General features: G+C 38.6%; 1 protein-coding gene across 1 annotated transcript; it reads left to right on the forward strand.

Annotated features, from left to right (window-relative positions):
• The first annotated feature begins 12,563 nt into the window (after positions 1–12,563).
• igsf5a (immunoglobulin superfamily, member 5a) lies at positions 12,564–22,856 on the forward strand. The gene is made up of 8 exons (XM_056244573.1): positions 12,564–12,567; positions 13,574–13,882; positions 17,621–17,911; positions 18,074–18,178; positions 19,972–19,999; positions 20,135–20,223; positions 21,097–21,143; positions 22,451–22,856. The coding sequence occupies exons 1-8, from the start codon at positions 12,564–12,566 to the stop codon at positions 22,508–22,510; spliced, it is 933 nt and encodes a 310-aa protein (XP_056100548.1). The 3' UTR covers positions 22,511–22,856.
• The last annotated feature ends 275 nt before the right edge of the window (positions 22,857–23,131 follow it).

Raw genomic sequence — 23,131 nt, forward strand, 5'->3', positions numbered from 1 at the left:
ACGCTCGTCCGAAACAAAAACCTGCTCAAACCGGATTGGATTCTCCTCCTCCTCCTTCTTCTTCCCTATTCAATTCATCACAGGCCGACCTGACAGCGAATTTACGATTCCCACTATGGCGAAGCCTCGTCTCATGAATATTAATTAGACCATGGTGACGTTACTTGATAACCTTCCAGTCACATCCTTTGATTACTATTCATGAGCCATGCCATTCTGAAAGTAGGTTTCGATTATTGGCCAGCAGAATAGCGTCCCCTTGCCAACGACAGCCTTTAAGCCAATCAGAGCGAAAGCCATTTTTGTAATTTATTATTCATAAGGAGAGTCTTCGCCATAGTAGGATTATCAAATCGTCTCTCCGCCTCCTGCTCCCGGTGATTGGCCTGCGGAGAGCCACTGCACATTTTCAAATCATAGCAAGATACCCGTGTGGGCACTTTTGCATGTCAATCAGTTGCAATAATATTTGTTTTTGCAATGACTTAGAGCTGGTAAAGGGAGATTATCTTAACTCTGCTGTTGATTTGAAAATGTTTGGAAATCCAAATCCATATTCTTATCTTTAATTTCCATGCGATTAGATCATAAATGTTGCGCAATCAAAGGCTTTAATTTTTTTTAAAAAAAATTTAAACATGGTATCCAGATGTGTGGGAGTTATTTTAGGAGCTGGATTTAAAATGGACCTCGGGTATGTTTTTTTTTAAAGCCCCCGCGTGCATGCAGAGGTTTTAAAAAGGCAGAAAATGGCGACTGTGCAGAGAAACATTTCACTTCTGTGTCACCAACCAAATGTTCCCGTTGTTGAAATCTATAGCTCAAAAATGGTGCAAAATAAATCTATTGCCAGTTCCAGTGGCATTGTTTCTTTTATTTAGGTATTTTGTTTCTGTCTTCGGCATGAAAATGAAAATATTTATAAAATATTTCAAGTTATATAAAAAGGGATTATCTGTCCACTTAGATTTATAAAAATCTTAGGAAAAACAGGAAGGATTCATATTCACGTGGTAAACCTGGAAATGCATTGGAAATAAAAAGGAATTTTAAAATTGTGATTTCCAGATCTGGAAAGTAATGGAAACGTAATAAAATGGCAAAATCCATGATAATGTCTATAGTGCATGTATAAAAATGGATCAAAATGAATCCTCAAAAAGGTTGATCAAAATGAATCCTCCATTGGCCCACATTCAAGTCTTTCGAGAGACTTTCGTACACAAATAATTTTAAAATCTCCCTATTTTAAGGATTGAAACTTGGAAATGTATACATCCCATAAGCATGTGTGACTGTTGCCACACATACAGGCAGATGTTATTTTGCTGAAACTAGTGCATAGCAATGCACAGGACATGTTTACCAATATGCACACAAATGCACTGTAGTTTAAAACATCTCCGTGCATATGTGATGATATTACTCTGGGAGAGATGTGTATGTAACAGCTCTATAACCTTTTATCAAGATCCTTTTTTGCTAAGGTTTTCAAATCGTCTCTATAATTATTTTTTTATAATATTTTTTTATATATTTTTATATAATATAATTATTATTGGTGTTTCCTGTGTTTAGTGTGTTCCTATGTGATTGCTAGGCTTGTCTGAGTTGTTTTTAGGGTGTTGATATGCATTTGCTTGGGTGTTCTGAGTGGTGTTTAGTGCATTGTTATGTGGTTGCTGGGATGTTTCATGTGATTGCTAGGGCATAAGCTTGTCTGAGTGGGTTTAGTGTGTTACTGTGTGGTTGCTAGTGTAGCGGAGGCAAGCTAGTAAGAGCTGTGTGTGTAAACCACACTCCTCTAGCCCAAGAGTCATGCTTGCAACTGACGCTAGAGACTGCGGTCTTTAGTGTCCTTGTTAGCGCACCCACCTCCTCCTATGCTGGAGACGGCGATACGAATCCCGCACGGACCGGGTCCAGTAAGACCGGTAACATTTGATGTGAGTGAGGTTTAGGGGGGTGAGTGTAACGGAGGCAAGCTTGTAAGAGCTGTGTGTGTAAACCTCACTCCCCTGGCCTCAAGAGGCGTGCTAGCGACTGATGCTAGAGAGTGCGGCCTTTAGCTTCCTTCTTAGCGCGCCCAGTTCCCAAGCCGGACACACCAGTTAAAATCCCGCTCGGAGCGGGTTGAGTAGGACCGGTTACACTATGGTGTTCTGTGTTGCCAACCTGGGGAGGTGAGGTGACAGACCATGTGAGCAAAGCAGAGAGGTGTGGCCAGTGTGCTCCACTCAATCGCTCACGGCCCACTCAAATCCCACTTCGACATTAAATTTCTCTGTACTATACTTTCTGTTTGTAATGAATTTCTTGAATAAATCTCTCAATTACAGTAGGCCTATAGATAACAGTTATGATATTTGTGTAATTAAAGCAATATTTTAATATTACACCCATACAATAATCCGTCCCGGTTTCTAGAGCGTTGCTATTCACATGCTAGGGTGTTCAGAGTGGTTTTAGAGTGCTGCTATGCATTTACTTTTGGTGTCATGGGTGGTTTTTAGTGCGTTGCTATGTGGTTGCTGGGGTGTTTTGGGTGGTGCATAAATGGTTAGTTCTAAATAATTATAGTATAAAATGTGATGGGAACAGCCTATAAACCCCTTTTCAGTTATAAGTGGAACGTTTATTTTTAAGGTCCCTTTTTAAGGGCTCCTACTGGATCATGGTCCACAACATCATGAAAATCTGTCACGTCCTCCACCACACTGCTATCTCCTTGTTCAGACCCTTCACCCTTCCGATTTCATGGCCAGATCACAGCAACTCCCTCCTCGACGGTCCCCTCCCCCATGAAAACATTACACCCCTTTCTATAGGCAGCTCTTTCAGGCGGGAAAGTCTCAGCGTCCTGCTCATGAAGTTCTCTCATGTCTGTATTTGCTCCTGTAGGACTGGAATGGGGGAGGGGTGTAGTGGGTGTGGCCGCTGAGTTTCAGGGGAAGGAAAGGGGCACTAAAGTGATCTTTGCCGCGCACGATTACAAAGCTACTAACTAAACATACATGTGAGAGTGAGATCATTGTGCATGTGTGATTACATCAGAGAGAAAACACACAACAAAGTGTACAATGAGGTCCTTACAAGTCATGACCACAATCTGAATGTCCTCAGTGTTTGGTTTATCTCAATGGTTCACATGCTAAACACCTACAGTACATACTGCAAATGTGTTTACTTACAAAACAAATTCCTAAAGAATTCCAGTGTTTCTATGGACACTCAAACTATTTCAATCAAACTATGAAATTTCAGTAACTTATTAATATAAAAAGTGAACAAGACTGAAAATACTGCATGTTGTTGCTATGCTTTTCTAGATAGTTCTAGTGCTTTTTAAGCGGTTGGGTGTTCTGGGTGGTTTCTAGGGCGTTGCTATGCATTAACTTGGGTGTTTTGAGTGGCGCTATGTAGTTGCTAGTGTTGAGTGGTTTCTTGGGTATTATGCATTTGCTTGGGTTTTTGCGAGAGTTTAGTGTATTGCTATGTGGTTGCTAGGGTGTTCTGTGTGGTCTGTTGATTGTTGCTATACATTTGCTGGAAGGGTTCTAAATGGCTTTTTTAGTGCATTTCTTGCTGTGGGTTTAGTGTGTCGCAATGCGGTTTCTAGGGTGTTGGTCTACATTTGCTAAGCCGTTTGTACATTGCTATGTGGTTGCTGGGTGTTTTGCATGGTTGCTAGGACGTTGCTAGGTGGTTGCATATTGGCCCAAGTCAAAAGAGCTGACTGTCCTTTCTTTTCTTTTTCTTTTTTAAATTTCTCATTCTTATTGATGATGTGGTGGCTAATTCTAAGTTACCACATAACTATGTGGGGTTTTTTTTTGGCAGAAACTAATGTTAGCCTATTGCAAATTTTTTGCAAGGAAAACTTTTGTTTTGCCTTAAAGTTGAAAAATGCATTGTTAGGATCAGTATGAATAGATTTACAATGGGATGCGTTTGATGAGTAAGATTAAGATACCCAGGTCACCTTGAGGTATTTCCAGTAGCTTGAACAAAAGCCTCTTTGAGGGGCAGCACTTCCTGTGGTTCTATCCAACCATCTGCCACAACATCTTACTCACTCGACCGCCTTTATTTTACCCTCTCGATCATTATATAAGTTGAACACTGACATTTAATTAGGACTTCGTAGTAAAATCTTCCAGGCTTCAGCTTTGATTTGGTTTGAATGTCTGTTTGGCCCCACCCAGACCTGTACAGGCATGCAGAAGATGATGAATAATAAAAATGTAAAACAAAATATTTGTGGTGCGGTCTAAAAGCCTACCAGTAGTTGACTAAGAAAGGTTAGCAATGTGATTAGGCAAGAAAAAACATACAGAATTATTGTCAGGCACACATAGAGATTAAACTAGCTCAGTAAAGTTTCACTGATGAGGTCTTGCAGAAGTGACTACGACCACAGACGGCTCTAGTGAACTCAACTTATTTTGGAAGTGCAAGTGCAACTCAGTGACTATATGGATCAGTAAGTGGATTTCTCCTCGAGCGAATGGCTGCCTGCCCATCTGGACATGCACGTAAAGCCCAGATTACACAGAGTAATGGTTATGCAGGGGTCAGTGGGAGGGGAGCAGACAGAGCTCATCGCCAGTCTGGTACGGACTTATTATCTGCAAATACATTATGTGTTTTCATTGATATTTGGGGTTAAATTTTTTTTTTTTCAGTACGAAAATGAACCATGGATAATATATATAATAATATAGTAAAATTGTAGTAAACATGTTTTTTTGGCGAATTTGTTATTGATTACATTTGTACAACCACAGTTTTACTACAAATACCATGGTTAAACTAGTTAGTGTAGCAAAACCATGGTTCATTTTTAGTTACCATGGGGTCAAACAGGGTGCATTTGTCACACTGCATTTTGGTTTTACATCTTAATGTGGTGGAACTGTCACGCTAACATTTTTGCTCACTTGACGTTTATTGCCTCGAGGTTTAATGTAAAACTAAAATATGACTGATGTAAAATAGGCCTACATAAAAACTAAAATATGACTGTTGTCATTTTGAAGATAAAAATCAATTTTTATGGTATACAGACAGAAAGTCATGCATGCACACAACACATGGCACTACTGTTGTCAACAGAGGCCACGTGCCAAAGATTGGTGTACAGTAGAGCTCAAGAAACAGCTGTGACCAAGTGTCGCTTTAACTGACGGACTGACTCTCTTAACAGCTTTAGAGATTTCTTAGAGTTGCGCCTTAGACAATTGACATTGTGGCTGACCAACTTTTCTTTTGTGATTAAGCTTATTGTCTCAAACTGCAGTGAAAGCACACAACTGGTCTAATCATGGGTGAACTAAAGAGATTAACAAGGGACTTTTGTAACTTCAGTTACTCTAGATGATAATGAGGGACTGGATTTAAAAACCCTGTAGTGGTATTAGCACCTTCAAAACATGGTCAGGGCCAGAGAGTGTCTCTTGGGCTCCCCTCCCCCACCTTTACAATATATTTCCTGTTTGTAGCACAGGGGTCTTTATTGCTTATAATTCTGCTGTTTGTGTATTAGATCCACAGCATCCCCCAGTCAGCCTACGAAAGTGATTTGATTTTAAATCCCAATAAATATAGGGGGAATTTAGCAAAAGTCTTAAAATAGACAGATTTTACAATCATGGAGGGTAAATCGTATAAAGCCCCCTAAAACTGGGTTCAGTTTATTTCTCGTCCCTTCTTTTTCAGAATGTTATTGCCCTAATGCTTCTTGACAACACAGCACTATGCCGTTCACCATTTAAAAGGCTTTATGTCCAACAGACACCGGAAAAAGCGCCATTTTCTAATGTTTTATTTTCTGGGGTTTTTTTCATGTAGGAGCGCATTACACAACTAGAGGGCGACAAAAGCAAAGATATCGCAAGGATCGCTAGTGTTTGCATTTGAGTTGTGTACTCTGAGATTGATGTAATTCTCACCCACAAATAAAAATACAGGACTGCACTGCAGACAGATTTAAAAAAAATTTTTTATTTTTTTTTTACATGAAAAGTAAATAAACTTGAGCCTTGGCACTGAAGAAAAGACTGTAGGTTGGTTGATCTAAATAAATGGTGATACTGATACACATAATACTCGATTTTTCAGTAATGAAAAATATTTAAAATATGGGTATAATTTTACAACCTAATATTCTAGTATTATAATATGAAGCTGTTTGACCCAAATTTTGTTTTCCTACAATTATTAGAATTTACCATGTGTCTGAAAAATCTTTTATGGTAATCTTATTTAGTTTTATTTTGTATCTCCGGCATGAGCATTAATTATTAGTGCAAGGACTAAAAATAAGTCAAGCAAAATATGCAATTAATAAAAAAAATATACACAAATAAAAAAAAAAGTGTATTTTGTGAATGAATGAAAAAAAATCATATTTTGAAAATACAAAAAGTTGTTGGAAAGTACTTCCAAGGTCAAAGATCATAGGGAGCTGATCAAAGTTTTCTGTCTCTTTTCTTTCTTTTTAATGCGTTTTTTTAATGCCATGAACATCCTACACAATGTAAAGGGAGAGAAAAAGAAAAACTGAACAGTGAAAAGGAAAAAGCCAAAGAGAAACAAACAATTATATGAGATGAAATGTGTATAGCCTAGTGATTTCCCTTAAAAAAAAGTCACTCTGTTAATTAGTTAAGTGCATCGGTGTTGCATTGTTTAATGTTCACGTGGCAGATGAAAAGTAGCCTAATAATATTAAAATATTAATGAATACTCACCATCCGCTTTTATGGAAAACAACGTCAGCATTTTGTAAGCCAGAAAATCTTTTTTTTTTAAAGGACCCTGTAAGGTCACACTTTCCCAAACCTCAAAGCCTGAGACACCTCTATCTGGGTCCCTGTGCCAATTCTGCTTTGCTGAATGAAGCAGCCAAGTTCACCGATGCAGGAAACCCGAAGAGCTCAAGAGGAAAATCTGCAGTGCAACAGCAAGATTTCAGTGAACACATTTTCACAATTCACTATTTATTCACTAAGTTTTCTCGCAGCTCTCTGAAGAAATCCATTCTGATGGGGCAGTTGCGGCATTCTGTGGTCAAATATATTTTATTATGTAGCATGTGATGTGATGGTATTGCAAGTTTTTACCATGGTACTTTCAGTTACACATTGGTACTAAAATATTACCATATTATAGCATAATATTTGCATGCTACTTAGTTCATATTTGCATGCTGCTTAGTTCACTATTTAGTGCATAGCATGGTACAATGGAGAACAATCTGATCGAAACCTGATGGTATGTAACAGTGATACCATGAAATATGTGGAAAAAAAACAATGGTATTGCATGGTAACCCTTGTGAAAAAAAAGAAGTGGCGTACCTGTATTGAATGTGTACTTGTTGTCTGCTTCAGATCTTAAAAGTGTCATTTTTAAAAACTGTATAGATGATATTATTAGAAAATATAAAATTAATGAGATAAAGGGTCACTTAAGTGTAGGCCTACTTAAAGAGAGTATCCTTTCATAACGGTGTTTAACACACTTAAGTACAATTTCAAAAAGTACACTGTAATAATGTAAACATAAAAGTTTTACTTTAAAGCACATTTTAAATCGTTGTTTAAATAATTTTTTGTCATTTTTTCAAAGTACAATTATTTTGATGTGTTGACCAACTAAAGCTCAAGTACTTGATTATATTTTAACTGTAATTTAAACTTAAATTTAAATTATATTATAATTTTAACTGAAGTGCGTTATTTGCTACTGCATTCAAAGTTAATTCTTTTAAAATGTACTTCATTGCCACTTTATCATTAATGTTCAAAATATATTAAAATAGATGACATTCAAATTTCAATAGAAATGACATTAGTTTACCATAATGTTTGTATTATATAGTATTTGGCAGTACACTTTAACCATATTTCAAAGACAACTAAAGTAATTATAAAATTACATAAAATAAAGATGTACTTAAAGGGATAGTTCAGCCAAAAATGAAAATTCTGTGATAATTTACTCACCCTCAAACCTGTATGAATTTCTTTCTTCTTAACACAAAGGAAGATATTTTGAAGAATGTTGGTAACCAAACAGTCGATGAGGCTCATTTTACACCATATTAGCCCCTATGGGGCCCATCAACTGATTGGTTAACCATATTCTATTAAAATATCTTCTTTTTAATTTCCCTTTAAGTGGGTCAAAAATCACTCTTAAATTCAACTAATTTGATATTTAGGTAGCATACTCTTTTTAAAAGTATGCTAAAGTGTACTTCTTTTTCCCAAGGGAAATATCTAAAAATGCTAATTCCATTTTGGCCATTCTAGTGACCGAACTATTGGACAGTTGTGCACCTGCTCAAAACCTTTGTCTCTGACCTTGTGCTGTTTCTCTCCCTCCTATTGACTCTAATCAAATGTGTGACCTACCATCTCATGGCTCTCCAGGTGCAGTTCACACTCAATACTAATAAAGAGCCTCACTGCCGCCCCCTGCAGGCTGACTCGCACCTGCCCCCTCTGCATTAACTCACTGCCGCCCCCTGCAGGCTGACTCGCACCTGCCCCCTCTGCATTAACTCACTGCCGCCCCCTGCAGGCTGACTCGCACCTGCCCCCTCTGCATTAACTCACTGCCGCCCCCTTCAGGCTGACTCGCACCTGCCCCCTCTGCATTAACTCACTGCCGCCCCCTGCAGGCTGACTCGCACCTGCCCCCTCTGCATTAACTCACTGCCGCCCCCTGCAGGCTGACTCGCACCTGCCCCCTCTGCATTAACTCACTGCCGCCCCCTGCAGGCTGACTCGCACCTGCCCCCTCTGCATTAACTCACTGCCGCCCCCTGCAGGCTGACTCGCACCTGCCCCCTCTGCATTAACTCACTGCCGCCCCCTGCAGGCTGACTCGCACCTGCCCCCTCTGCATTAACTCACTGCCGCCCCCTTCAGGCTGACTCGCACCTGCCCCCTCTGCATTAACTCACTGCCGCCCCCTGCAGGCTGACTCGCACCTGCCCCCTCTGCATTAACTCACTGCCGCCCCCTGCAGGCTGACTCGCACCTGCCCCCTCTGCATTAACTCACTGCCGCCCCCTGCAGGCTGACTCGCACCTGCCCCCTCTGCATTAACTCACTGCCGCCCCCTGCAGGCTGACTCGCACCTGCCCCCTCTGCATTAACTCACTGCCGCCCCCTGCAGGCTGAATCGCACCTGCCCCCTCTGCATTAACTCACTGCCGCCCCCTGCAGGCTGACTCGCACCTGCCCCCTCTGCATTAACTCACTGCCGCCCCCTGCAGGCTGACTCGCACCTGCCCCCTCTGCATTAACTCACTGCCGCCCCCTGCAGGCTGAATCGCACCTGCCCCCTCTGCATTAACTCACTGCCGCCCCCTGCAGGCTGACTTGCACCTGCCCCCTCTGCATTAACTCACTGCCGCCCCCTGCAGGCTGACTTGCACCTGCCCCCTCTGCATTAACTCACTGCCGCCCCCTGCAGGCTGAATCGCACCTGCCCCCTCTGCATTAACTCACTGCCGCCCCCTGCAGGCTGAATCGCACCTGCCCCCTCTGCATTAACTCACTGCCGCCCCCTGCAGGCTGACTCGCACCTGCCCCCTCTGCATTAACTCACTGCCGCCCCCTCCAGGCTGACTAGCACCTGCCCCCTCTGCATTAACTCACTGACGCCCCCTGCAGGCTGACTCGCACCTGCCCCCTCTGCATTAACTCACTGCCGCCCCCTGCAGGCTGACTCGCACCTGCCCCCTCTGCATTAACTCACTGCCGCCCCCTGCAGGCTGACTCGCACCTGCCCCTTCTGCATTAACTCACTGCCGCCCCCTGCAGGCTGACTCGCACCTGCCCCCTCTGCATTAACTCACTGCCGCCCCCTTCAGGCTGACTCGCACCTGCCCCCTCTGCATTAACTCACTGCCGCCCCCTGCAGGTTGACTCGGAGACGGCATCAGTAGCTCTAAACACAAACCCTGCTCAATCATGACTTCTTTTTGCTTCATGTGTTGAATCTAGTTTGGAAGCTTTCAGTAAATTCAGATTTAAATATCTTTCTGTTCTTCACACAAAGCTACACTTGATGAGCTAAAACTTCACATACACACTCTGGGGACATCAGAGATTTATTTTACATCTTGTGAAAATCCAGGGCATAATACCACCCCTTTAAAGGTTATCCCACCTCCCTTTTCAAACCGTCTCCAAAGCCACGACTCCTCCAAAACACATGAACGTGCACAGCAGATTCAGCAAAGCGTCTGGTCACAAGAGACGGCATTAAATTACCTCATGTCTTAAACCACATAACAGTACAATAATAAACAACGTAAACAACTTACAGAGCTCTTATTGTACTACCTGACTGCTGCAGATTACTTTCAGCATTGATACTGTCGACATAGAAATGCATAAATCCGAGTCTGAGGACGTTAACAGCTCCTGGTAGAACGTCACGGGTTGCCATCTTGTAATTACGGTTACGACATGGTGTGAACGCAGCATAAGCTCGTTGGTTTGGTTCATCAGGAACGGTCTGTCTGTCTACAACTCTGCACAGCCTTCTGAATGCACCGATGACGTGTGATGCGCGAGCAGGGTGCGTGGAGGTATGGAAATACATTGACAGGAAAGTATTTTGTATCATCGCTTTCGGCCCGAAGGCAATGATTGGACGAACATTTTTTTTGGTCCTGCTACTTCCACAGAAGATATAAACATGTTTTGATATTTAGACCACTTCTAGATTTGATTGCTATCAGGATGTGAAGAGAGTTTCAACCAGTATAACAAAAAGTGTTATGTCTTCATACAAAAAGATTGAAGAATAATTGCACAACCACCAAATAGGTGGCATTATGTACTAAGTGTGTAAATAGCCATAAACAAAAGAAGTAGAAAGGCACATTTTTACTTAGTGCCAATGGTGACTCGTCGATTCGTCACTCTGTTGAGAATGTCTTGTGTTAAGCCTGAACATATACTCTGGGTTGGCTGTCCTTACTCCCGGATGCATTTTTGGAACCAGAATACCTCGAGTAAGCAAGGTTTGGGTCAATCAACCGAGAGTTTAGGGTGTGTTTGACGGTAAGATAACCTTGCTTTCTGGATTCAGTTTGATTCTCAGGAAAACACCAAACCAGTACAAATGTCTAACTTGAATGCACAAAAGTCACTTTGGGTAAAGGATCTGTCAAATATGTCAATCTTAATAAATGTATGTTTCTCACCATTGTACATTCTTGTTTAGGGTTTGGTTTGGTTTGGTTTTATCCCTGTGATGGAGTATAGCTGGTTGGACAACAAAGTCTAAGTTAGTTGATTTATTGTCTTTGGCAGGTGTTTCTCTGTAGCAGGTCAAAATACAGTGTTCCATGCAAGAGCCACAGGGCATATAGTTGTATGTATGAACATATTTTGTGTGTCATGCCTGACTACGTCATTGTTATCTGTTTGCATAAGTTCTTCTCTGTACTATACAAGCAGCTGATGCCCAGGTAACTAAACAAACATAATTGCTCAATACCCTGAGACTTCCTGGTTTTCTCAATGTCTTTTTTGTCTTTAGGTATAGTGAACATCACCTGTAGAAGTGGCTTTGCACAGACAGTGATGAAGATTTGATATATAAATCTGCTGAGCTGCAGGGACGACTGCTGTTGTTGACACTGTAAACTCGTTTTTTTTTTCTTCAGTGAAACTGGGTGTGTCTGTTTCAGAGGATTTTAATCAACTGCGTTCAAACACAGCCTTGCATGAACCCAAACAGATGAGTCTTGGGCTCATGCACCCCAAAGGTAATCTTTCTGGTAGACAGACCACCTTCTTTGACATATCAACGTGACTTCAAATCCTCACGAGATCTGCAGACATATGCAAAGCAGACAGGCTTGTTGGGTTTCGCCTGCATGGAGATGTAGGCTTTAATAACACGACGGGCTGGACTTTGGCCCCTCTGTAGGCCGACAGGTGATCTTACGAAGGACCGTTTCTCAATTTAACTGGATTAATCCCTGATTCATTCCATGGAATCTTTTTGAGGTATGTTGTTGTTGTTGTTCAAGATATTGAAGTTCTTAGAATAACTTTTAGGTTCAGTGAAAGGAGCATGTGGTTTAAAATCTGAAATCTGTCATACCTGTTCTAGGCCGTGAAAAAATAATGTAGTAAGACAAAATGTACTCATGTGCAATAGCACATAAATATGTATGTATGTATTAAGGGAATACTTATTTTATGATGTATATTGTGATATATAAGTTAATAAAGATAGAAAAGCATATTAGTAATGTTTTGAGCAGAAAAGCTTAATAGTTTGAATGACTGGAATATCTGGAAACCTGTGACAAATTTGAAAGATATTTGGACACAATGTTCATGACAAAGAGACACACCTATACGCTTGAATGCAATCAAATGAATGTACTAATCATTTCAGGGTTGTGTCCCAACAGTTGGCCTGCCTGTTTACAATCATGTGCATTTAGTTTAGGATGCTGGTGTGACGATTACTAAGGAAATATGGATGTTTTTAGACTGGGTCTTTTTCTTCTGATCACCATGGGTGAGTTTTCATATTCAGCCACAGTCATGCATTGAAATAAATACATTTCTTAATCAATATCTTTGTCCTTTTTTCCAGTAAAAATATATTTTCTTTAAAACAAGATACATTTGCTTGTTTTTTTTTTCACTCACTAGTAAATTAATTTTCTTTTTAAAGTGTAAACCACACAAAATGTATTCTAAAATGATATTATTTGAAAACAAGTCTTGTTATGTTACACAATTTTGCTTCTTACTGATGAAGAAAACCCACATCCCTACAGAGGTTAACTGGTTTGGAGAATGGATGAATGGATGGATGTATGATTAAGAAAAATATTTTCAAAGTGTGGAACACTTTTAATACAGTTTCATTTGTAATTGTGATTTACAGACTTTGAAAAGTCATTGAAATTAGTGCAATCTTACAAAGTACTGGTCATGGGATTGATGGGAATGCAGACCGCGGGGCAAGTTTTCACATTTTATTCTAGTCTATATTTCTTAGGGCAGGTCTATATTTGATTTGATCACACTATATGAAACTGTCATTAAAAAGCTACATTTATTATTTTTTTTAAATTGTAATTATTAAATTGTGTAAATTGAAAACATTTTAACTTAAAATGTTAAGTTAAAATGGTTTCTTAAACCTGTCATTTAAGAAAATTACAAAAAGATGATGACAAATTTTAGTTCGAAAGTCCAATTTCACAAAAACTAATTGCTAGAAAAAAGAAAGAAAAAAACATTTGTGCAATTTTAACACACTCAAACTCCACAAATATGTGTAATTAATTTTGGACATTTGACAATTTTTACTGATATAGCCATGATGACAACTAGCCCAGCTCTTTATTAATGCACTTTTGTTTCATTTCAAAAGGGAAAACCATAAGAAGGTCTAGAGTATAATTACATATAATGTTTATTTACTAGAACAAATGATTTATGATAAGAACCCACCACCACCACCACCTCTTTGGAAGTGTTTTGAATCATTTGATTTGTCATATTCCCAGCAGGAGTGTCTGCTGAGATGCAGCTCCAGCCTCTAAGTGCAGTGGCGCTTCGTGGTTCCAAGGCTCGGTTCAACTGCAGCACAACTCTGACCCCATCTGCCATGACCTGGACATTCAACAGATTCTTGGTTGTCACCATTATAGAAGCATCTGGAGTGCTGATCACCGCAGACCGCTTCTCTGTCACAAATTTCACCACGCCTGGAAATTACAAATGGGAGTTTATAATTAGCAACGTGCAGAGAAGCGATACTGAAGTCGGTTGTCAGGGAATGGGTGGAGAGCGTCAGTTGGCCACACTGTCTGTGCAAGGTGAGCTATTGTGAATCGTTTCACCTGATCATGCCACTATGATACAAATGACGTATGGAGTTTGTTTGGAGACTAGAAAATGTTTACAGATATGACAGAGAGTGAAATATGAGAGCATGAGATGAGAGCAAGTGTTATATATATATAATAAACAGAAATTAAAACTTATAAACCTATAACAAATAAAATTAACTTTCTATTCATCAAAGAATCCTGAAAAATGTACCTAGGTTTCTAGTTGTAGCACAACTGTTTTCAACTGTTGATAATAAAAACAAAATCATATTAGAATGATTTCTGAAGGATCATGTGACACTGAAGACTGGAGAAATGATGCTGAAAATTCAGCTTTGCATCACACAAGTAGTTATTTACATGGGTACAGCTGAATCTTTTTTGAATGTCTGTATGATCCAGGCCTTTCCAGTCTTTTTAAGAACATTAAACAAGGATCCAAGTAAACATTTTAAAGCAGACAAACACAAATGCATGATTTGATCTCTCTTAAGATTTTAAATGAGTGTTATTTTACTCTTATTTCCACTGTGATATTGTTTATTCTTGGGTTGCATTTTGCACAGATTGCATTTGGCTTTACAGATTTGATAGGAGTCAGTTTATTAAAACTCTCTGTGTTCAAACTAAGTACTACTGCTTCTCAAATGCAAGGCTGCAGCCTTAATATTTTTTTTTCATGGTTTGAATGTTAAATTATACTCCACAACAGCGCATACCTTCTTGCTTAAAGCTTTGTCTTTGAGCCTGAGTTCCAGCCCTATGCTGATCTTTTTTACAACCTTTAAGCATTACTCAGCTATTTAATGCATGACAGAGCGTAAAATGCAGCATGAACATTCCCAGAGAGTCTCCTTAAATATATCTTCGCTAACTATTGCCCTCATCAGCACTTAATTAACCCTTGTGGACCAAAACGCATCTATCAACCAAATAACAGGAGTAATTGTTTCTCCTAAACAACAATGACCAAACTGAGACTTAGGAATTTCACTTAATATTTCAACAAGGTCCCAAACTGTTCTCAGATTTGCCAAGACAAAGTCAAAGTTGTATTTATTGTATGTATTTTAATAGCTATAAATTTTAAACTCAATACTCTGTAATTTCTGTTTTAATTTTATAAGCCTATATAACCAGGGACAGGGGTTGCAAATTAGTCATGGCTAGAAACCTGTATGCATGGCATACTTTGTATTCTTTATAAAGCAATGTTTTATGCATTTGTCCCTGTCAAATAAACATTAAATAAAACGATCGCAATAGAAACTCAAATATTCTCACCATTTTTCTCCTAATCCAAATGATATTCATTATTACATTTATAATATATTATTTTATATTTTAATATTACTTTAGTCTATACACATGGAAAAATAAGTTAACACTTTAGTTTAGGGTCCAATTCTCACTATTAACTGGTTGCTTATCAGCATGCATATTACTAGGATATTGGCTGTTTATTAGTAATTATTCTGCATGATGCATTCCTAATAATCCCCAATGCCTAAATGTAACAACTACCTTACTAACTATTAATAAGCAGTAATTAGGAGTTTACTGAGGCAAAAGTCATAGTTAATAGTTAGTTAATAGTGAATTGGACCCTAATGTGACCAAAAATAACTTACACTAGTATATTCATTTCTTTCTATTTCTATTTCTCGCCAGCTAACCATGAAACGTTTTCAAGTCAAGGTTTGAAGGAACGTCCTTGCAGTAAAGTTAATATGTTCATTCAAAGTTATCTGGTGTTTAACCCTCTGGGGTACTTCGGGACAAAAATGTCCCGAAGCGTTTTTTTTTTTTAAAAATGTTAAAAATTGTAGCTTCATCGGAATGGTCCAAAACTTGGTGACTTTTTTGGTACTTGGTATATAAACAACCAAAAAAATTGGGGACAGGATTTGAAAAGTCTAAGTGGTCGTAAAAAAAATATTCACACTCAGGACCTTCGGGTCAAAAATGACCCCCATAGGAAATGATTGGGAAATTGGCAAAAATTTGAAAATACAGAGTTTTTTTGTGCATACAATCTACAAAACAGCCAGGATGCAGAAAAAAAGCACGCAACAGTGAAGGGGTGAATCTCTTAAAACAATGGGTGACAAAATGTTTTCCATTTGTTCTCTTTATAATGCAATATTCAGGTTTGACTGTATTATAAAGTGAAAACTGCCACTTCAAATTACCATTTAAACCAACCAAAATTTTTATTTTATTTTTTAAATGACAAAAATAGTCTTTGAGAATCTGTTATTATATATTCAAATCAACAACCTGAAAAAAATTAAACAATCTGTGAAAAAATCACTAAAGTGTTTCTACCATAGGTTTCTACAGAGAGCTGTAAATCCACTAGTGGTAAAAATGTGCTATTGCGTGATAAAAATGCTCAGTGTGTCCACCAGATGGCTCCGATCTCATTTCAAAAATTGCTTTCATGAGGCCTAGACTTGACTCTAAAATGAAATACAGCTTTAATAATTTTTTTTTTTTTATTATATATATATATATAAATTTTCTATTAGATTCAATGGGAAAAATGGGTCTTAATTAATGCATAAATATTAATTATAAATCATAAAATTATCTCAAAACACCAAAAAAGAAAAGAAAAAATATTATTGAACAAAAATATATTTCATTGATTTTACTTAAATAAAATGTATCTTAATGCCGCCCTCCAGGTCATTTTTGACCCGAAGGTCCTGAGTGTGAGTCTAAAATGAAGTACCCCAGAATAATAATGTTCTTGAAACATTAGCACAAAAACGTTATTTATAAATTGTTCATGGAACTTTTTTCCTGAAAAGTTTTAGTTTGATGTCCGGTTAACTTAAAAAAATAATTATAAAATAGAATGTTCCCTTATTGTTTGTATAACAAAGATAAAACATTTAATTGTACTGGACATTTTAAATGTTCAGAGAACAATCAGAAATAAAGTTTTTTCATAACTTAATGGGAAAGTCAGCAAAATGTTCTTAGAACATATTTTTGTTAGTTGGGTCCTTACACTGATTCATATAACAAAACAAAACTAAGAACTCCAATAAGTCTCCTAAGCCATGAAAGAGTAACCTTTGAGCAATAAAATGTTCCTCAACTGCAAAATAAACGACCCGTTTGAGGAACCCTTTGTTTCTTGTTCATTCTTTTTTAAGTTAATTTAGCTCTTTTTTTCCTTTTTAGCATGTTCTTGTCACTGTCAGATCAATGTTTTATTCAAATCGTAAGATTTCATCATAAAAAAATCTCAAAAGAAGTTTGATGTTGTTATTTTTCCATGTAGGCCTCAGAGTCTTCCGAATCAGACATTTTAACTTGAAAATAGAAAATTGGGACATTTTGAGTTTGTCCATCACGTACATTTAACTTCTTCATTCTTGAATGCATTATTATAAGTGAATGTTTTGCCTTACAAGATCTGTCAGTGCTTTTATAGTGGACCAAAGAAAGTACAAAGTGCAGCACAAGGCAAAACAAAACAGATGTTATCAGCTACACCTGTGAGTCACTACTTTCACCTGTCCTGCTGTCCCGTGGGAAATTATCCGATTACATCTCAAAGTGCAGATAATCAATAATAATCTACTTCTTAATTTAAAGTGGACCATGTTTCAAGACATGCTGAACCGTCACTAAAGCAAACTCACAAATCCATAGTGATTAGGGCAGAGTGTGTGTTTGAAGAGATAATTCTCCTCTGTTCTTCTCCAGAACGTGGCAGCGTCGAGATCGTAGGTGGAAATCAGACTAAAACGGAAGGAGCCCAGACGGAGTTCCAGTGCCAGGCCGTGGGCTGGTTTCCTGAGCCCAGCATGTCCTGGTCAGTTAATGGAGTGGAAAAATCCTGCAACAGAAGCTCTGTGCCACAGGGAAGTCTGTTTAACTCCAGCTGCACGTTGACGGTCACTGCCATCAAAAATTCTACTGTTCAGTGTCTGGTCACGGTACCTGCCCTGAACACACCGGAAAGCAACACTGTCTTTCTGGCCGTCAATAAGAACAGTACGTTTTTTACGAGTCGTCAACAAATATATTAGATCATAAATTCTAGTATAATCGGAGCTAATTGCAATGATAACTCTGCTGTGCTGTTTGACGCTTTAAAATGATGGTTGATGCGTGATTCTCTTGATTCTCTTATTTATTTCTTTTTTTTTTAAACAGCTAAAAGAGACCAGACAGTGTTGATCGCTATCACTGTTGCCTTCAGTGCTGCTGCTCTTTTGTTTCTAATCATCTATGGAATTGTTTTCTTCTGCCTTAGGAAAAGTGAGTATTTGTGGGCAGGGGCGGAGTGGGACCAAAAAATCTACCGGGAAATTTCGTAGACCACCGGCCCTCGTCGCCGGCAGGGCCGGATTAAGAGCCCCCTGGGCACAATGTCTTGTAGGTCCCCTCTTAGGCAGGCCAAATGTATATTTTGTCCAGGGACATTTTAATACGGCATTTACAGTTTTACTGATTTAAAAGTAACTTTGTTGTACTATGCTGGAGTAAAGTTCATAAATGGTCGTTCTTTCCCATAGGAATTTTTAAAACTATGTTGGGTGGACCTCTGTGCCTCTAGGGGGGTTCGGGGGCATGCTCCCCCGCAAGATTTTTTTTTACATTTTAAGGTTAAAAGCATCAATCTCGTGCTCTTTGAGAGATCAAAATTAAGAGCTTCAACCCATGAACTGCTCGTTGAACAAAGAAAAAGCATTGATTTGTACCAGGACAATAAAGAGGGCATCTTTTTAGTTATGAGAGTCTCAGTCTGCATTACATTATCAATGATGTTTTAGGATGCCAAACAATTATTATTATAATGTAATAATGATTTATATAATTATTCCTATGACGTAAAATCCATTTAGCCTATAAATGTACTATATAAATGAAAATGAATATTTCAAAAGTATATTTTAGCCTACATTACACTATAATATAGGACAATTAAAATATTTTTGTCCTAATTTCTTCATTTGCAAGAAATAAACCCTTGAGCTTTTAGGAGAAAACACCAGATAACCATGCTGATCGCGTGAGCAAAGTAATCACGCAGCACAGACAGGATGCCTATTCTTAAAGTCTTGTGCTGTTTTATAAAGACACAAAGCCATATCATGGTTTCAATTTTAGTGCGTTGGCAAAATATAACGCTAGAGACCTTAATATTAGGTTATACATTTTACATCTTTACATATGTGTTGGGAAAAGGGAGAAGAGAGAGTTCGGCAAAAGGCGGATTCGAACTCGGGTCGAGCGCATCAAAAGCTGCTTTCAAGCACTTCACGCCCTACGACCTACGCCACTGTAACGTTAGCTGTTTCGTAACGAGTGTCTTTTTGCTTTAAAGACAGGCACTTAGTGCAAATATACGCTCTGTTATAGAAAATGTTAAAAAAAAAAGTTTTCTTCCCCTCGCTTGGGCCCCAAGTGCGCATGGCGAATTTGCAATGAATATATTTTATCAGACCGGCCCTCGCGGCCTCGAAACAATACCGGCCCACCGGGAAAACTCCCGACTCTCCCGATTGCCACTCCGCTACTGTTTGTGGGGATGGACCACAATTTCCATACTATAGCCATATTATATAGTGAGCCAGATTTACGGTTAAGGTTTATATCGCCGCCTGCTGGCGTGGCATGCTCTTGACAGAGTTTTTTTGCGTTTTCATGTAGACGGAGACCGACCGAGCGTGTGTGGACGGGATTAAAAAAAAAAAAAACGCTGTAGGAAAAACTCCGGTTATAAAAATACCCGTGTCCGTGTGGACAAGGCCTTAGTTTCCCTCTGTTCAGTCAGTCCTTGTCGGTTCTTGTGAATGTTACCTTTGTGTGTGTACCCTTTGCCCGTCTGCCTACCTGTACCTGATTGTTTTGTTATTAGTTGTATTCTCTGTGTGTTATCCTGCCTGCCTGTTTGTACCTGTGAGCTAAGTAAATCGTTTGTATTGGAGCCTTTGACTTCGAGTCTTCTTCAACCCACACCACACCGTGACATAGACAAACAACATATCTTGTTTATGTAATTCTGGTCTTTATCTGGTATCAACTCATTTATTTTTTCTTTTCTGCAGAATCAGGCTACCAAGAGGCGGCCATGAGGTGAGAAATGAGCTTCAGTGTGTCTTTCGGATTTAGGAGTGATTTGAAAATACAAAATAACGTGAAATTGAGCAATTTTAAAATCTTTTTTGTTGTTAGTGACTCGCTAACTGTAGGACTGAGCTGCTGTTTCAGGGCACAAGTCCAGTCCCAGAATAGGGCGCCTGCCACACAAAATGTGCGAGGACGGGGCAACCAAGGATATATTACAGATGGACATGATGGTGTGTATGCATAAACAAACACACACTATCATCCCATATGTGCATGTTCTGGTTTGACCTAAATTATGTTGAACCAAAGTCTTTGTGGTGTATTCAGGTTTCACCTGAATTTTATATATATATATATATATAATATATATATATATGTATATAGGCTATGTGTATATATATATATATATATATATATATATATATATTGCTTCATATTTCGCTTGGTTTATTTGAATAAATAAATATAATTAAAATATAATATAATCGAATTTATTTTCTTTAAATAACTAAAACAGTTGGACATTCTAAATCATTTAACGTAAAAAAAAACCACCTAAAGTGCCTTAATGTAGCCTACTAAAACAGTGATGCTAAAAGATCAAATTCAGTATACACGTTATTGATAATGCATATACAGGCGAGCAGATCAGCCCAGAATATGATGCACTAAATGGTTAAGCATTGTATTTACAATGGTTTTCCATGGAAAATGCTTGCATTTATATTCTGGATTCATCTGCTTGCTTGTACATTGTATGCATCATTAATAAGATGTATATTGTATTTGGTCTTATATCTTTGACTTACTACATTAGTACTTAATACTGACTTTGCAAAGATAACTGGCTAGCAATGGAGGAAAGCCTGTGTTTTGCTCTCCAGGTGGGTGTCCAATAAGGGTATGACATCACATGGAAACTATATGAATAAGTGATTATTGCATTCAAAATCTGTTACAAAAACCTGACATGTTTCTGCACACAAGAAGCCTCATTTTACTTTATTTCATTGTCAGGTATTTTAATGTGAGGATTCAGGAAAGTATGAACTATAAACCATCATGTTAAATAGAATATAAATCTTTGCTTCTCTTTACTGCAGGACACACCAACGGCGGAGTCTGGGTTACAAACTTTAACAAACCTCAGGTGATGCCTCAGATCAAGCTTAAAGTCAACATGAAACCAAAACTTCACCTATTTACTTCCTTAACATATTCCTGATCTGGTTTATTGTTTATTATTATTATTCCAAAGAAACATTATTCCAAAGAAAAAGCTTAGTGCCCCTATTATGCTTTTTCGGATATTACCTTTCATGTAGTGTGCATGTAATATAGCTGTTTGTGAATGTAAAAGGTCTGCAAAGTTTCAAGGATCATAATGCACAAAAAATGTAGTTATTAATTATCTCTCAAAAGAAAGAACTGATTCTGAACTGCCTGAAACGAGTCGTCCGTAATTCCAGTCTTACTTCCTGCACAATCCTACGTAGGTTTGTAACAAATTTGCATGATGCCAGCCTATCTTCATTGGCTGACTGTGAACGTCTACTTTCACCCGCTCTCAAACAATGTAGCTGAGGCCTGGAAGAGTTTGGTTTATGTTGTCGACATGTCGAGAAGACACTGTTTTCTGTGCTGTGAATCCACTCTGCAAGCACTTCAAAAGGTTGAGGAGGACTCGGGATCGAATTGATATGGTGAAACTTACACCATCGTTAGAAGATCGGAAGATCTGGAGCTGAAATTCAGATATGGTAATGGCTGTTTTCGACACGCGCTGTAAGCGGTAGACCAATCATAGCAGACTGCGGCCATCAGAGCAGAGTAGACTCTTGGAAAGGCAGGGTTTTTAGAGAGACTGAATCTTCAGCCCGTTCTCATCCCAAGGCATCATATACTGACGCTTTTGCCAAAGCGTCGATATCCAACGCACATGGCACCCTTTATGCAATATGAGACGCAGATATATGGCGCCTCCTAGTGGTCTAACCCTAACACTACCCCAGACCTAAACCTATATAGCGCTATATTGACGCTAAAGGGTGCCATGTGCGTCGGATGTAGACACGTCAGTATATGACGCCTTGGGATGAGAATGCGTTGGAATCTTTTATTAAACCGTTTAAGACACTAAGAAATGAAGTGATGGTACAATGTATATTATGAGAATTTTTTTTTGACCTTGGATGCATATAAACCTGTTGAAGGAGAGCTCCAAAACTAAATTTGTTACCTTTAAAATAGCATAATTGTCATCAAATCTTTCATCAAAATGTAACTGTTAAAATCCACTTTGGCATATTTCACAAGAGAAAAAAATATATGGTGCATATTATGGAAGTAAAATGGGTTGTGAGTGTCTTTCATGTTGACTTCAACATTTCCATGCACTTAACTAGCATGATTATTTGTCAAGAATCCATATTATGATACAAATCTTTGGTTTTTCAGAATCTTGATGACTTTTTTGAAGATGGTCCCAGCAAGCACAGACACATGACCCTCGTCTAGAGACTGTTGGAATTCACAGAAAGCTGGTGTTCTGGCTTTATTCTCTCTTGTGCATAAAATCCTCATTTTAGGTTTAATTACAGAAGAAAGAAAGCTCGAGGGACTTCATATTTGCACCTGGACTGGATTATTTATTGGAACACAGAAGCATTTTCTCTGTGATCTCAGACTTTTGGACCCCACTGAATACTGTATATATTTTTACCAACAGTGAATGTTTGACATAATGAGCTCACATTTTTCCATATTTAACAGATAACATGATCAAAATAAGTGTGGTTGTGGGGTTGGTTAAGATCCACCAGTGTCTGTTAAGTCATATGAACAAAGTAGATCAGATTTTGTGTTGATTCATTGTAGATCCTTGCATGTGCACAATTAATGCATCAGATGCTTGCATTTCCACAGCAGGTTTGTTTGAATCATCCATTGAACATCCTGTTTTCTCCAGAATTATAAAATCATCAGCATATGGCACAACACACCCCGTGAGAGATTTGCTTCCTGTTTTTGTAGCTGCTTACAATTACACCAAAGATTTTTTTCATGTGAAGTGTTTAGAGAGGACCATCTTATGTGACACATCATGCTTCACGGAGCATGATGCGGTTAAACAATTAA

The sequence above is a fragment of the Rhinichthys klamathensis genome, unplaced genomic scaffold (assembly GCF_029890125.1).
Source record: "Rhinichthys klamathensis goyatoka isolate OS25496 unplaced genomic scaffold, OSU_Roscu_1.1 h1tg000027l_1, whole genome shotgun sequence".
Taxonomy (NCBI): Eukaryota; Metazoa; Chordata; class Actinopteri; order Cypriniformes; family Leuciscidae; genus Rhinichthys; species Rhinichthys klamathensis.